General features: G+C 29.3%; 1 protein-coding gene across 1 annotated transcript; it reads right to left on the bottom strand.

Annotated features, from left to right (window-relative positions):
- Nucleotides 1-11,910: 11,910 nt before the first annotated feature.
- LOC119677328 lies at nucleotides 11,911-15,525 on the bottom strand. The gene is made up of 2 exons (XM_038088627.1): nucleotides 15,450-15,525; nucleotides 11,911-12,357 (listed from the first exon to the last, which is right to left on the bottom strand). The coding sequence occupies exons 1-2, from the start codon at nucleotides 15,456-15,458 to the stop codon at nucleotides 12,013-12,015; spliced, it is 354 nt and encodes a 117-aa protein (XP_037944555.1). The 5' UTR covers nucleotides 15,459-15,525; the 3' UTR covers nucleotides 11,911-12,012.
- Nucleotides 15,526-17,421: the final 1,896 nt, after the last annotated feature.

Genomic DNA, 17,421 nt, shown 5'->3' on the forward strand with positions numbered 1-17,421 from the left:
TTAAAAACTAAATATTAAAAATTAAATTTAATATTAAATATTAAACCAAAACATTACTTATCATAAAGTATGAATTCGAGATTTACTGAAGAGCTGCCTTTAAATAAAAACCTGAAAATGAATATTTTGTCCACCGTACGTTCAAGAAAACACTCATACGCAGCGAGTACCCAACATTTGAGTACTATTATTTGTGTTGGAGTTGTCGAATAATTATATATTGAAAACATATTTTTTTTGTTAATAAAAAGTAATTTTAAAGTAATAAAAATTAATGAGTTCGTTGATTTTGTTTGTATGTTTTTCTTTTCATTAAAAAACAAAAAAAAAAATAAATTAAATAGTTTAATTTGAAAGAAATTTCTAAAAAATTTCAGTGAAGTTATTGAAATTACTTTCGTACAGGAACCTTACCCAGACAGTTGCGAACATAAAACGGAAGTGCACACCACTTGTGGTAATAATAATAGTCTCCCTATTTCTTAACCGATTCTGCAAATTGTGCTGTTCACAATCAACGTTTCGTAGTTGTTTTCCTTGAGTAGTGGCGAACGTTTGACTTGCTGGTTATGTTGGCCATGGGTTAATGAGGGTGCAAAGTCGTTACATTTTGCAGAGCATTAGACACGTTTCATCTAGCAGCGTTAGCAGCTCTAGTAGTTAAGTTACGTAGTGGCAAAGTGGTGATGGCAGCGGATACGGAAGTGTCCATTTGTAAATGTTTTCGCATTTGGATAATTCATGAGTGCCATTAGTTGTAATAATGGCCTCAAGTAGGTGCTTCACTACTTGTTTAAATTTCGAAAACCGTAGTTGCGGTTTTGCAGCATATCCTGCTGTTGTGGGTGTACGGGTATGAATTTCAATACAATTTACAACACAAGCTTGATTCATATTGGATCACATTTATTTCATTTTTTTTTCATCCATGTTGCTGTTTTTACTCCAAATGGACATGGTCAGTTCAAATAAATTATATGCAATGAAATGTTGTGGTTTTCCGCTCAGACTACCAAAACAAATTTTTTAAGTGTGGTGATATGAGTATATATTTTTTTTCTTTCTGGTGCTTCAACCTTTTGGTGTTAGTATGTTTTATGTTTGCAGCAAATTCATTTTAATTAGTCGCACTTTAAATGATTTATTAACAATAACTTTCTGTCTGGTCGAAATGCAGTAAATCGAACTTTAATGCATTTTCATGTTAAGTATCACATGTAGATATGAGCTGTATATTGAATACAATTGAAGAAATAATTTAAATTAAAAGTTTTATGATATTTCACCAATGAATGTACCTCTTTCGGTTTAAAGATAATCACTTTCAAATTATGTCTTTCAAAATATTTTAAATAAAGTTCTAATTAAGTCGGTAAAGAAGTTTGTAAAGCAATGAAAGAGTAGACAGTATGTGCCATACAAAAGATATATGATCAGGATAGGGAACCAAGCAGAATAGCTAAATATAAAAAAAAATTTATATATGTTGTTAGAGACTGTATTAATTGCATTTCTTCCTGATCGAAATAATGAAAAGGATCAATCGCTCATTTGTTTATATGCAGAGTACATTTTTTCAAGTATATCTTGTACTTTTTTGTATTTAAAAATATAAATTACTAAGCTATAATAATTTTAAAGCGTCAGATAATATGAGACTGGGTGAAAATGCAATTAACATAATAGGCTGATGTACTAATCTCTGTCAAAAACTTATGACATGACAAGAAACACTCCACTTGATGATAAAAACAAGTCACTAAGATTTTAATAACAAGTTAAAACTGTTTCTATCTTTTTTTCAGGGACATATTTAGTACGTCTTACAGTATTAAGATTACTTTTAGCAACCTATTATATACATATTTTTAGTACATATATATGTTCTATTAGTTACAATATACTGTGTTTTCAATCAAATTCTTTTAATCGATAGGTAAGTAATTACAGCTAGATTTTTCATTACTTTTAAATTTAATACATTTATTAACTTATCATATGAAAATATGCAAACCTGGATTTATAGTTAATAAAAAATAAAATAAAATATATTTAAAGATGTCGTGTATTTAACCAGAATATAGCAAACAGAGTCGGAGCCAATAGGTTAGTTGTAACAGCGATGAAATAAAGCAGTCTATAAGGTTGTAGGTGATAGCCGGCTTGCCGTAAACACATAGGCACTTTGCCTCACTTTGTAGGACAAATTTCGTTATTTCTCAACTGGTTCCTGCTATTAATAAACATGATTTATAGAATAACTTGAAAGTTTTATGGTAATACAAATAGGTTCATGAGGTTTTTACTTTAAAACGAAAATATTACAACAAAGATTCTTTACACTAAGAAGGGAAATTTTTGTTTCAGGATGATTCCATTTCTTTTTTTTTTAAGATCCCAAGAATCTAAATCCCTTACTTTCGATTTTTTTGAAATGGATCACCCCACCCCCTCGCCACTACTTAGTTCTGGTGCTTAATCGTGAATATAGTAATATAATCACTCGTAAAGAGTTTTAATCTTTTTTAAATATTTATTATTGTTCATAATTGAGTAATACCACGTTCTCGCTCCCAGCTTAAATAAATTTTGGACTTCAAATTCTTCTGCTTACTGAAATGTAATTTCAGCCGGAGGTCTTTTCAGTCAGTTGGCTGGTATCTTCACTTCTTAAGAAGTGATTTTAATGGGTTCAAGTCTCACTCTCAAGTTTCTTCTCTTCTTAAGAAGTGATTTTAATGGGTTTAAGTCTCACAATGTGGCTTTCGATGCTTTATAACTACTGGAAAAAAAAATCATGCATTTTTGTGTATCATCTATTAAAGTAATTCTTTGGACTATTTAACTTTTATCTTGCGGTGCATTTATTTAATTCAAAAAGCAAGAATACTAATTATTTAAAGTTTTCTTTTTTTAATTTAAAATATTTGAATGTATATTAATATATTATTTATTGAAGTTATTGTTAGGACTTAGACGCTTTAACCAAGGGGCTCTAAATTTTCTAATTAAGTATAATAAAATATTTTACTAAGTAAACTGAAGATATCACTTCAAATTTACTGTAAACATATTGAATATTTCGAATGAATGACTAAAACTGATATTATGTTGTAATAAAAATATCATATATACAACTTAGGATATATAACTAAATGCATATTGTTTCATATTTTGCTTAAAGTGGTGACTAACTCCGTCTAATTAATGTTTTAATAATGTCTTGATATTTTCTTATATTGTATTACTGTTAATCAATTCAATATTTGAGATCATATATACTGACAGTAATTTTTGTCTTATATTTAATATAAAATAATGTATATAACATTATCTATAATATTGTCTATGAAATCAATTTTGTACTATTCTAAAAAAAAATTTAAATAAAAAATTCAATTTCAGTTTACCAGAAAAATTACTTTTCGTATTTAAATTGACATATCATTAATCTTCTGCTAGAGAAACTAGATAAACGAGCTCAAAATGTTAAGTACTTTTTGTGTGAAGTCACCGACGCTCTGAACTGCATACATACATACATTTCATTCTAAAGGATCCCATATCGTTCACAATTTGTTGCAGTTAAGTAAAGTCATGGCAACCTTCAAATTAAGGATTAAAGTCAAAGATAGTCTAAGTGCGGAATTGAGCCACAAATCCATCCATATACTCGTATAAGCAAAGCACCCAAAATGAAGTATGGGCAAGGCAAGCATTGTGGTGGCTTGGAATCGTGGTTACTAGCTTCATAGAGCACGAGTAGATGAGGTTATAAGCTAAAATGTTGCAAAGACAAATTCTGTAAGTTGCCGTGACAAATTATTTTGTATTCACTAGGAACTGCTATTAATATCGACTGCTTTGATACGTGAAATTAATTCCACTCCTTTTTTTGTAATGGAATATTTTTTTTTAAAAGAGGATAAAATAATTAGAAATAAGTATGGAATGATAAACAAGGAGTATGTGCTTTAATGATTTTTTAACTTATTTTAAAAAGTCAATTAAATAATCTGAATAAATTTAATTTTCTGTAGAGAAATTAATTAATTATGTCGTATTTTTAATTATCTTTTATATACAAAACTAAAATTAGTTTATTAATTCAAATGAAATTATAAACTATGTTTAATTATTTTAAAATTTTATCATTTATCATATAATATATATTAAAATAAGATTTAAGTTGGTATTTTAACGCTCTTATGCCCAGACCCGCTCTTTGGCGGGCCTTATATAAACGGCTATAAAATTTTTATTTGGTTTTTATTTAATATATCAGGGCACATTTCATAGCAACATTGAAAGTGTTCTAATACTCTGTTCCTATTTATATTTACAATTGTGTGAGCTGAAAATTCATTGTATTTTAATGAAAATAATTATATCACCAAATAAAAAATCTAGCATTACGATAAGCCTTAAAATCACTTAAGCAGATCTATATAATTTATAATTTATTTTAATGTGTGTAACCAAGTTTCATGTCGGTTTTTTTACCGATATCGCACTACCTCACAAATATTTATTATAATAATCATATTATAAGTTTTAAAAAAATATATATTTATAATATTACATTGATTTTGTTTAAAGTTCAAATTTGAAGTTTTGAAAATAATTAAAATCAAGTAGAGCACTTAAAGTAACCATTTCAATGCCTGCTGGCAACACAATGCAACATCATCAACGTGATATCCCGCTCTTAGCACATTTTATAGTGCAAAAACCTCAAAACTATATGCAACATAATAACAATAAAGTGGCAAGACCACTAAGAAAAGCTGAGTATAACAATAACGGTAAAGTGGCAACACTGTCGTTAGACATCGCTAACGGTACTGCGACCGCTAATTATATGCAAAACAAAACGAAGCTCCTGTATAAATGTTGCTAACGTGCACGTCTAGTTGCGGTGCGGTGATTGCAATATAAACATGAATAAACAATTAATAAAAAAGAAATGTTGCCAACAAAACACTTCAGCTGGCAATCTCTGAGTAGACTGGAAGCAGCTACCAATCGTTCCTAGCAATGAACAACTTTGACATACCCTCTTCGTTTGGCAACGTGTTATATTAAAAACACTTTGTCTACGCAAAATGCAAATTATTTTTTATTTTATACTCTTTTTGTTCCACTATTACCCCATTAGGGCTTCCGTTTCCGGTTAAAGTTTGTGCTAGCTGATTCGCCAGTTTATACACAGACTGCGGATAAAAACATAAAATATTCAATTAAGAAACTTTACTAATTTTATGTTCAAGTGGAAAATATTGTCTTGCAAAAAAAAGACGCTCAAGGCGTAAAAACGTGTTACAATAGAGTCAAAGGCAGGAATCACCTTTCGATGAAACAACGTCAAAAAATGCAGTTATTGTAAAAAAATAGTGAAAAGTTTGCGCCATTTTGTTTAAATTTTAGTTTGTCCTGTACATAAACATGCAGAAACTTTTTTTTCAAAATTTTATGGGCTTTCCTTTGCGGTCTGACTTTTATTTCGTATTTTGTCACAAATGACATTTTTGCATATTTCAAAACATCTGGCAACCATGGCTTTAACTATTATAGTTTTATAAAATCAAACCAAAAAAACTTTATTATAATTTAAAAAATATTTTCAATATTACTTTCAAAATAAAAATTTGTAAAATGGGTTTTCATAAATTCTTGCTCCAAGAACTGAAGAAAGTTTGTATTGTAAGTGAGCTCATTGTTTTTTGTGTTAAATCAAGGCTTAAAGTATTGACTAATACTAAGATCTATTGCAAGAAAATAAAACCAATCAGATGCAATATGCGTTACAAGTTAATAAATTGATCGAACCAGCGATGATTGGTGGCAATATTTCCATTAATCTGCAGGTTCAAAGGCAAAAGACATGTTGGCAAACGAAGCGCAAGGGGGAACAACAATATCGACAGCAAACCATAGCAGTATGTCAGCAACTTTGGGGCTTTTATAACTGTGGATGAGGGACTGAAAAACTCATCCCAAAACTAAAAAACCCACTCGCAAAAAACTTAATGAGGTCTGGTTATGAATATTTTCATATCTACCTCTACCGCATGTGCAAAGTAGAGTCACCAACTCACATGTATTGAGGAGTTGAGGATAATAACGCCGAGAACACGTTTTTTAAGTGCAATAAGTGGGAACCTGAATGACAACTGGTTGCTGCGCAAGTTATTGTTTTCTACCCAAAAATAGTAATAGTAATAATGATTTGGAAATTAACTGGAAATGCACAGCAATGAAAAGGTTAAATCTGAGGTTTAATAAAGTAGATTTCAAGAGAAGACAGCAGAAGCAAGCAGATATAGTACGCCAGCACGAAATGTTAGGCTAGCCACTTGAATAAACAGCAAGATCTATATGCAGGTCACACCGTTCGAAATCTTATATAACTAATATAACATAAACGATACTGAAATAATACGTAAGTAGTCCTAGGGCAGGACAAAGTCTTTAGAAATGATAGGTAGGTGTTTCTTCCTGCGAGTCGGCTACTCACTTTTCTGGGTGCCTGATCATGGTCATTGCATAGGCATTCCCATCCGCCGCAAAAAAACACAAAAAAAATCAATGCATAAGTATATACTGTGTTTCGAATAATATTATAATTATAAAAAAATTGCAACACCGGTTCTGGTTATTATTCCATTATTTAATAAAAAAAAAAGGCAAAACAGAGTTTGTTTTTTTGTTAAATTCAACATTTGTGTGTATTTCATCAAGTCAATTTAAAATCGTAATACACGGGCTTATCCATCTACTAGTATTAGAAGTAAACCTAAGCAAAACATATTTTCGATTGAGATTTCAATCAATATTAGATGCATTTGAGCTAATATCGATATTTTTTTTGATGTATAGCTGGCAACTGTTTAGCGATAATTTTAAAGATGTTCATTTTACAAGCTTAAAGGTTAGGGTTTCTTCAAATAAATACAATACTCTAGTGGTAATAAATCTCACGATCATAGTGTCGAGTCAATGTAAATCAATCATAAAATTACATATCCCGGAAATTTCTTGCACAAAATACGTGTAATAAAAAGAACTCATGTAGTTTGTGGCAACGTCTTGGGGAAACCATAAATGTTTCACATTCATATTTTCAATTTCAAAGCAACAACAAATTAGAACATAAAATATATATGATATATAAAGTACATAAAATATATAAAATATATAAAATAAATAAAATAAATAAAATATATAAAATATATAAAATATATAAAATATATAAAATATATAAAATATATAAAATATATAAAATATGGAAAATATATGCACAAATATGCAAATAGTTATTTATAATTTCGAGGTTCGTGATAGTTTTGTAAAATGTATGCAGTCACGATACATAAAAATAATTTCTTCATGTTTAGACCTCTAATATAAATTTTATATTAAATTAAATTAATTCTTCAAATGAATATCCCTTTGGAAGAAATTGAACTGCCGAAACTGCGAATCATTATATTAAAATTATTCTTGAATGCAAGAGAGTAGGTTCAAACATAGTGGAAGTTTTACCTTCGAACAGAATTTAATATAATAAGAATCATAATTATACGTAACTAATAATATTATAAAGATTACCGAATGAGCACTTATAATTCTCAATAAGTTAAGATACTATTGTGTATACTTTTCACCTCCATTGGTAACGAATTTATTCTGCTCCCATATAATTTTAATATAATTTGTTAATTATTTCGTTTCCTGGTGAATTCCCAAACGTTTTTGTGTTGCACTACAAATGCTTGTTTAAATGTTACTTTATAATGAAAAGTTAGTTTTTGCTTTTAATTTGTTATAGGCTTTATATATAATCTGCCGATTTTATGGTGATAAACACTTTTCGCTGGTTTGATAAAAGCAAGTTTCTAGTTTTGTGTGGTTTAATCTACACTGCTCTGTTAGAATTTCTGTAATGTTATCCAAATTATTTCTTCTTTATTTAATATAGTCCTTAAGACATTTTAGATTGAAACTCTGTAAATGGTTTTGCTTATTAGTCCTGGTAGATTATGTTAGTACTTTGTTTTTGCTCTTCGTTCCAAAGAAGTAAGATGAAATTACCTCATCTTAAGCTGCAGATTGTCATGAGCTGAAGAACATATTAAAATTGTAAGTATCAACATGAATGATAGTCATAATACTTTAAGATATTAAGATTCTAGGTTTAATGAAGTTATAGTGTACGTATGGCATACATATATATTGTACTTATTTTTGCACGAAATATAATATGTTTAAAAATATTGTTTGTCCAGATATTTATTTTATTTCGCATCTATTGTGCGAAATTGATCATAAGAATAATAAAACCTTATAAAATCTTTTAAACTGCATTAGCTGAGTATGTAATGAGATCTATGCGATCAGTTTGTTCATACTGTTACAGTACAGATCTTAGTAATCTTTGGTCTAGTCAATTAGACTATATTCCTTTCTTGGCACTGCGGTGATGTGTTTGATCTTTCGAAAACGCATTCACAGCAGACCCTTACATTGTGTACTTGAGATTTTATAACATTAACAGTGCCTGCTCTGTAGGGTATTTTCAGAATTAATGCTAAAATATTGTTTTATTTTTAAAAATATAATCTTATATATAAAATTAACATTGTCAAAATGTTAGTTACCGTACTCCTCCGAAACGGCTTTACCGATTTTTACCAAATTTTATATGCGTATTCAGTAGGTCTGGGAATCGGCTACTATCTATTTTTCATACCGCTAAAGTGATTAGGGTGTCCCTATCCAGCAAAAATATCTTTATTGCTTTAACAAAAATTTTTTTATATTTTTGACATAAATTTTTTTATATTTTTGAAAAAGAAAACTTGGTATGATATGAAAAGTTGTTGTCTATGAAAATACTGAATTTATAAAACTGCCCCCTAAAATCTGCACTATCGTTGATTCCCAAAATGCTCTCATTGACCGCGTATTTCCAGATGTACACATACAATACATAAATCATGCGTGGCTGGCAGAAAGAGCCATTAGCAGCAAAAAAACGTGGACGTTGATGAATTAAACTTCAAGATAAAACAGACATTGCCAGGCGACTTAATATCATACAAATCGATCGATACATTTTGTGATACCAACGAAGTTGTAAACTATCCAGCAGAGTTTTTAAACTCACTGGATTTGCCAGGCATGCCACCACACATTTTACGACTGAAAGTTGGATCACCGATTATTTTACTTCGGAATTTGAACCCACCACGGCTATGCAACAGTACGCGATTGGTAATTAAAAAATTGATGAAAAACATTATCGAAGCCACCATTTAAAATGGCAAGTTCCAAAACGAAAAAGTTTTATTGCCACGAATTCCAATGATTCTCACAGACAAGCCAATTTAATTCAAATGCGTTCAATTTTCTATTAGATTGGCATTTGCAAAGACCATCAATAAGTCACAAGGCCAAACGATGTCTGTTTGCGGTCTTACATATAAAATTTCCATGTCACAATATTAGTTACAGTACTCCTCTGAAACGGCTTTACCGATTTTTACCAAATTTTATATGCGTATTCAGTAGGTTTGAGAATCGGCTACTATCTATTTTTCATACCGCTAAAGTGATTAGGGAGTCCCTACCCAGCAAAAATATCCTTATTTTTGACATAAATTTTGTTTATATTTTTGAAAAAGAAAAATTTTTTTCATTTACATCCACTTCGTTTCTTCGTCTTCGCCTTGCATGGCAGATGGAAAATGTACTAAAAAATTTTCTAAAGATTTCACTAATGATACTATAACAAATACCGACGGATATCCAATATATCGTCGAAGAAATCCCGATAATGGCGGGTGGTGCCGTATTCGCCTCTGCTAAGCAAGACATACAATGCTCATATTAATGTTGAGTTTTGCAGTTCTGTGAAGAGCATCAAATATATTTGCAAGTATGTCCATATAGGCAGTGATATGGCTGTGTTTAGAGTAGAAAATACTAATGTAAATGCTCCTCCAATGAACAAAAACGGTGAAATTACACTCTACCAAATTGGTCGGTAATCAGCTCCAATGAAGCTGCTTGGCGTATCTTCGGTTTTCTAATTCATGAACGGGATCCAGCAGCTGTTCAGTTAGCCGTCCATCTTGAAAACGGTCAGTGTGTATTTTTCACGAACGAGACAGTGATTGATCGTGGTACAAATCCACCTAAATCTACACTCATTGCATTTTTTGAATTGTGTAATAGTACGGATGATTTTGGTGCCTTTGCAAGAACATTACTTTATTCACAAGTACCACGCTATTTCACATGGGCTCAAACAAAAAATGGATGCCACGCAAGCAAGTTTCACCAGTTGATGCATGTCTCAATTTATTTAAATCGAACGCTTATTTACAGTTAATCCAAGACACACTGAGTGCTTTTATCTTCAACTGTTGTTGCTTAATGTTACTGGCCCATTATCATTATTACTATTTACAGTCAATCCAAGACAATTTAAATTTGAAGATACAACAGTTGTTGCCAGGAAACTTGGTATCATACAAATCTATTGATTTTAAATTAATAATTTAATAAATAAACTGTAATAACTTAAAAATAAAATTGTTTGGCGTTTGTTCATGCCTATTTCATGCATATACCACAGACTTACACACTTATAATAAGTAAGTTACTTTTTGTCTACACTAGAATTTATCTAGAAACTAGAAATAATTTATAAGGCAAAACAACGTTTGTCGGGTTATCTAGTATATTTATAATATTTCGTTGATATAATACTATTAAACGTTGGAAACATTAAGAACTCAAAGTGAGTTATATATAAGATATAATGTATCAATTACATTTCTTTTAGTGAATAGCGAGACGCAATAGATGGAAGAAATTGGTTGCATTATAGCTATTAATGTAATTGCTTATCTGCCTTTCTTTCTATCGTATTGATCAATTAATATAAATATTGTTAAAATAGATATATCTCAATTAATCTATTCTGTCTATTATCTCTAAAATCGCTATTATCTTTATCTAAAATAGATCACTCAATTAAATAAATATATTAAATAATTAAAGTGAACATCAGCCAAAAATTCAATTAATTAAAATAATATAAAATGAATTTTTGTTGTTGTAGCTCACTACTGTTCGAAAAAAACCTCTTTCTAAATTAAATATCTAAAAAAATTGAAATCAATTTTTTATATCTCATTTCTCCACAGCAAAAGTGGGGGCCTTCAACGAGAAAAGCAACAACAGTAACAAATGTTGTCACAAAGAAATTGAAAAGATTTGTATTATAAGTTGTTTACTGGATTTGCAAAGTTTACTTAAATGACTATTTCGAAATATATAACTTTTATTTGCTTAATTAAAATTAGCGGGTTTTTTATTAGGCACCTATTAACCTATTTAGTAACTGAATTTTTTATGCAAATGTACGTTGTTTTTGATATGAGTTAATACTGTTGTCATTTGTGATTGCAAACACTTTTAAGTGTCAAATTTCATTTGTTGTATGTTAATGAACTCATCTTAGACTCTTAAAAATTTAACATATAAAATCGATAAAAAATTTTTTGAACTTTCTACACAAAAAAAAAATAAATTAAAAAAAAACAAGCAAAAAATAAATTAAAAAAATTTTATTAACAAATTTCAGTGAAACACAAATACCTTTTGTTAGGGTTTCTAGAAATAATTAATAAATTAACAACCTAAAGAAAAATTTCCAAAGAATTAAAAATATCTTAAAATTTGCATATAAGCATTTAATTAATTAAAATGAGTTAATCAACAAAATTAGAAGTTAATTCAACAGCAATTTTGTAATCAGTTTGGTATTTTAGTTAATTTAAATTAGTAATTAAATGCATTATAATAGTTTCTACTATTTAATAGTGTTTTTCTTCTTTTATTAATTATACATTTTTAAATATATTTAATTATCGTTATTAAAACTACAATTCACTTTATCACAGCACTTATAACTATTTTCGATATATAATTTCTTAACGTTTAAGTCAGCAGTGAAATTTGTCCATTGAATCTTCCATTCGCATTACCGGGCATATAGTAGACTGGGTAAGCTCCATCGGCGAAATTCAATGGAACTCCTTTTTTGCTGCCCACAGCCATAGCACCTTGATTTAAGTTGAAATTCGGCACCATATCCATTTTGTCAGGTATAAGTACATGTCGGTTTTCACCACTCAATTTCGGGTATTGATAGGCTTGTCCACTAATCACTGTACGATGATAAGGAACTATAATTGTTTGTACTGGCGAATCCTTGTAGGGTCTTGCAATAACTGAGTTCGTTAAAATTGTTAAAAATAGCAGCGCTAAAGTTACTTTTGGTTGCTGGTTATTGAAATATAAAAATTTTTTCAATAAGTATTTATTAGGTACTAAATCTTTTAAACTTTTATATGTTTACGGAATTATATTTGGTGAGTTGCTTAATTTGTTGTGATAAAATATGACCATTCTAAAAAAATCAATAATTACAGATTAACATGAAAAGGTTTTCGACCCTGTAATTGCGACATGACTAGTTATTGTAAAAATATAAATAATTAGTATCATATTTATGAAAAGTAAAGTAAAAAAAAATTATAGAAATTTTTAGTTACTAAATCATTGCAGTTTGAAATATAAAGAAAACTAATTTATTATTTCATTTAAAAATTATGAACATTTTTAAAGTAACATGATGAAAATAAAAATCATGTGGTCTATTTATATGGAACGTTTAGTACCTTTAGATAATCTGAAAGGACAAAAATATACTGAAAGCTACGTGAAAAGTGTTTTGCGAATGGGTAAAAGCTTTAAAATGGTAGCCGATTAATTCTAATTCTATATCTTAATAAAGCAGAAATCTCCAAGAACTATAGCCGGATAATTGATAAAAAATGACACTGAAAAAATTTTATATGAACGAATTGGGTGTGGTGAATAAACTATAGTAAAAATTTGATCATCGGTGTTTTTTTGGAGAAAAGAAAGATTATTGGGGCATTAGGACTAATAAAATTTAACTGTAACTTTTCTCTAACAATTTTTAATAAATACTTAAGAATATCATTAATTTTATTTTTTCAAAGGATAACAATTTAGCCTTTGAAAGTTATTATGTATGTAGTCTTAGGTCAGATTGTTATTAGAATAACCCATATTTGAAAATAGTAAGGGAAATATGAATGGATTGTATGAAACATGAATGAAAAGCCTATGAACTAGCCAGAAAAGTGGTGATCTCATATTATATTGGATCGAAATCATTCTGTGGTTCTACATCAAGATTTTCCAAACTTAAAATTAATGAATGGCAGGAAAATGCAGCTCAGACTGATTGGGATAATGTAATTGCTTGCAGATAAGCTAAAGAATTCATGCCGATTCGATCAAAAACCAGCTTTAGGAAGCTTCTAATACTGAACAGAAAAGGCATTCGAATTGTCACAGGGTGCCTGACTGACGATAACTGCAGACTTTGTCACGAAGAAGAGGAAACAGCAAAACACATTCTGTGTCACTGTGATATTCTTGCCAGACTCAGACTTTAGTATTTATCAACTACCTATCCATAACGAAAATAGGCAACTTCTCTCCAAGGGAAAACTGCTACGCATTTATAGAACTAAAGTAGGCTTGTCACAATAATCCTCAAAGGATGCGTGGTGATATAGTCTCCAACCCTTTCAAAATTTAACTTAATCTAATGGATTGCAATATAAATGAATAAAGTGAGAAGAAAAGTGAGCAGGTAGTCAAAATTTGATAATATATATTGAAAACAAGGTATATAGAGCAAATATGTATTTGATTATTAGTTGTAATAAACATGCGTTGCAGTTATTTTACCTTCTAGGAAATAATTAAGTTATACACAAGGTCTATTGAAACCACTAATAAAATAAGGATATGAAGATATTGACATATTTATTTGAGTATCATGTTTTTTATAAATGTCGATAATAAATGCTTTCAAAGTAATGTTGCCCGATTCAAGGTTCTGACAATGAAGTTTTAAGTATATTATAATGTTACCAAGTAGTTATATTAGCATATCGTTCAGAGTATCATATAAGTTTAAATATATAATAAAATAATAGTGAAAATAATTTGTTAGGTTATAATCAGAGTTACCCTAACTTTAAATGATCATTCAACTGAGCCTTGGTTACATGTCCCGCAGAAACAAGTAAGGCCGTATGCGAGTTTCAGTAAATTAATGGTAAATTGGGGGAAATAGTAAATTATGTCGGTATGGCAGCGTATATTGGTATTTACCAGAATGTCGAGTAAGTGAAATTAGGCAAATATTAGGTATTATCATTGTGAAAATTTTATAAGTGTACGAGTTCGAGTAAATTCATTTACTCTAATTTACCCGAACTCGCACACTTTTATGAGATAAATTGGTAAATAAGTGCAGTGCAAAAATTCCCTAGAAAATTTCAATTTATTTTACCACAATTTACTCGAACTAGCACACGGCCTAAATACGATCTTCGTTTACTTTGAAGAAAACTAAAATTATTGTAATAATGTAAAATTTAGTTTTATTATATTATTATAATTATGAATGTTATTATTCATTTGAAATCAGTTTGTTGGGATACTATGAAATTAAAATAATGTAATTTTATCAAAATAAGTCAACTGAAAATATGCATCATTAGGAGAAATTAGAAACATGTCGCGGACTACACATATATTAGACGTGGACCGCATGTAGTCCAAAGCACAGCCCTGCTGTAGGTACATCATGACGGTAATGCTTAATATTTCGAGTTTGAATATTTAGAATCTAAGGATTTGAATTACTAAACAATTTGGAATTAAAAGTTATTAAAGAAGTACTTTCTATAGAATTTATTTTTCATTTTGCAATACATTCACTTTTATCAAACACAGATTTTTAGTATTCCAGGACTTTGAAAACATTTGTTAGATACGACGATATGCTAAACAGGTATATTTCCTGTGATTAGAAAATTCTATAAAATTTAATAAATTGTATGAAAGTACCATTAAAATGTTATCATTATATTCAACAAAAAGAAAAATAATTAATAACTGTTTCCATTGTATACTTTTTTGTAATAAGAATTATTTAACTTAATGTTAAATGTTTTTCTATTCTTGTGGTTCATGATGCCTTCAATATTTTTTTTTTTATAAAATAAAATTAAAAAAAATTAAAATTAATATGTTTAAATAAAGAGCAGCGTCTTAGTAAAAAAATTAATAATTAGCTTCATAGCTTATAGTTAGGTTGGCGCACAATAAATCTTTTAGATCGGGGTGATTATACAGCCTAATATTTAATATACTTAGGTTTCCACGTTAAATATTTCCACAGTCTCAACACAATTTTATCACAACTTTTAAGCATTTTTTTACCAAATATATTAGATAAAAAAATTTAATTATTAAAAAATTACCACAGGCATTTTTTGGCTTATCCTTTGCAGTTGAAAAAAAAAAACAAAACCTCTTTATATGATATTTCAGTTTGAGTATAATTTTAATCTTTTTTGATTAGTTTTAAAACAAATAAAAGTAAAGTTAATTTTTTCGAAATTAAATAAATTAGTTAAAGCCGCGCACGCGCCTCGACGCAACAACACTTGACTAAAGTCAGCGAATAGTTTGTAAAGCTTTATAAACTGCCAAAATCATCATTAAATAATAGCAAGAAAAAAAAAATAAAATAAATAACATTTAAATATCTTTATTGTCTCGAATATTTTAGTGATGATTTTGTTAAATTTTTTTTTCTAATGAGTTATTTCGGCAGAGTTTCTTTTGGCTTCAGGTTGGTTCATAATTCATTCGTTGCGCTACATTCGCACCGACATACAAGCTACTAACTTGCCACGCTTAACAAAGTATCTGAACGATATTTGACGCTGTTTCGATTGCAATATAAGAGCGCAGATACAAGTTTTGTACTTAAAAGTGTGGGACTGAGTAACTTTTGACTGAGTGACTTTTAAAGTAGCTAATAAAACGTAGCATGCGGTAGCGGATGCGATATTTGCTAAAGATATTAAAAATTTTGTAATCATTAAAATTATTATTTTTATTTTTTCTGTTTTATTTTATTTTTATTTTTTTTTTTCTATTTTTTTTTTCTATTTTTTTTTATTTTTTTTTTTTATTACTTACCAGACACAAAAATCTTTTAATTTTAATTAAATTTTAATTTATTGCATAATTTGTTTTTGTACTAAATGGGTTTATGCGCTAAATTTTATGTAGGCAAACATGACAATATTTTTATTTATGACTTTTTAATGGATTGTAGTAAAAATTTTGTTTTATAAGCTATCAGGCATGTTTAATTGTTAATGAATTTGCTATAATGTGACATACTTAATTATTGCCTCAAATTATAATTTATATATTGTACATAAACAGAGAAATGATTTTAGTTATATAGGAAATGTATATTAGGCTTGGCGTGAATAAAAATCTATTATTAAATATTTTATTACAGCAAAAGTCGTAATATTTTATAATTATATAGTTTTTATTATAGAAGTTATCTATATACGAATACATATAAATAAATGTATATAGTGTGTTTATATATACACTCGATATAAATCGAAAAATGATTATTTTATAAATGAAACCAAAAACATCGTATAGAAAAGGTGGTAGGGGCGATGTGATTTTTAATACTTACCAAAATTTATAGTACTTTAAAGAGTTTATATCTTAAAGAAAACTAATTAGAACAGTTGTGTACAATACCAGTACGATCTGTACCGCCACACATTAGTACAAGAATGTGTAACAAAGCTCATGAAATGTGCTCATGGAAGTAAAGTAAAAATCATGTGGAGCAAAATAAAAAAACAGATGATCAAGCTGTAACCTGTGCGGCCAAGAGTCCAGAATATCATTGGGCCAGAACATGATCACGGCCTATGTCAATAAGTGGAAAGCTTCACTGCATCTCAAGAGGTGGAGAGAGATGAGCACTTGAAGACTGGCTAAACTTCTGATGCCAAAACCGATGATCAGTGAAGCGACAAAAGTGATTAATTCTTCGCGGAGTACGCTAAGTTGGCTGACCTCCTTGATTACTGGACATGAAAACTTCAAATATCACCTCAAAAAAGAAGACACTTGCAATCCATGTCTAGAAGAAAAGGAGATAATGGTTTCTATATTATGCCAATGTTTAATCCTGACAAGCAGGAGGATGTCTTGTAACATCATTGGGTTGGTGATGACTTGGCAGTCAACCTTAAGCTAAATGAGCTGCGTGCAATAACAAGAGATGTAGTTATGCGAACGGAAGACACTTTAGCTATAATTTCATAACGACATTCGAGAGTTCGAAATGCGAAACAGGGCCAAAGTCGTTTCGTGGTCTACTTCGGCTAATTTTTCACTTCAGCA

The sequence above is a fragment of the Teleopsis dalmanni genome, chromosome 2, assembly GCF_002237135.1.
Source record: "Teleopsis dalmanni isolate 2A chromosome 2, ASM223713v2, whole genome shotgun sequence".
Taxonomy (NCBI): domain Eukaryota; kingdom Metazoa; phylum Arthropoda; class Insecta; order Diptera; family Diopsidae; genus Teleopsis; species Teleopsis dalmanni.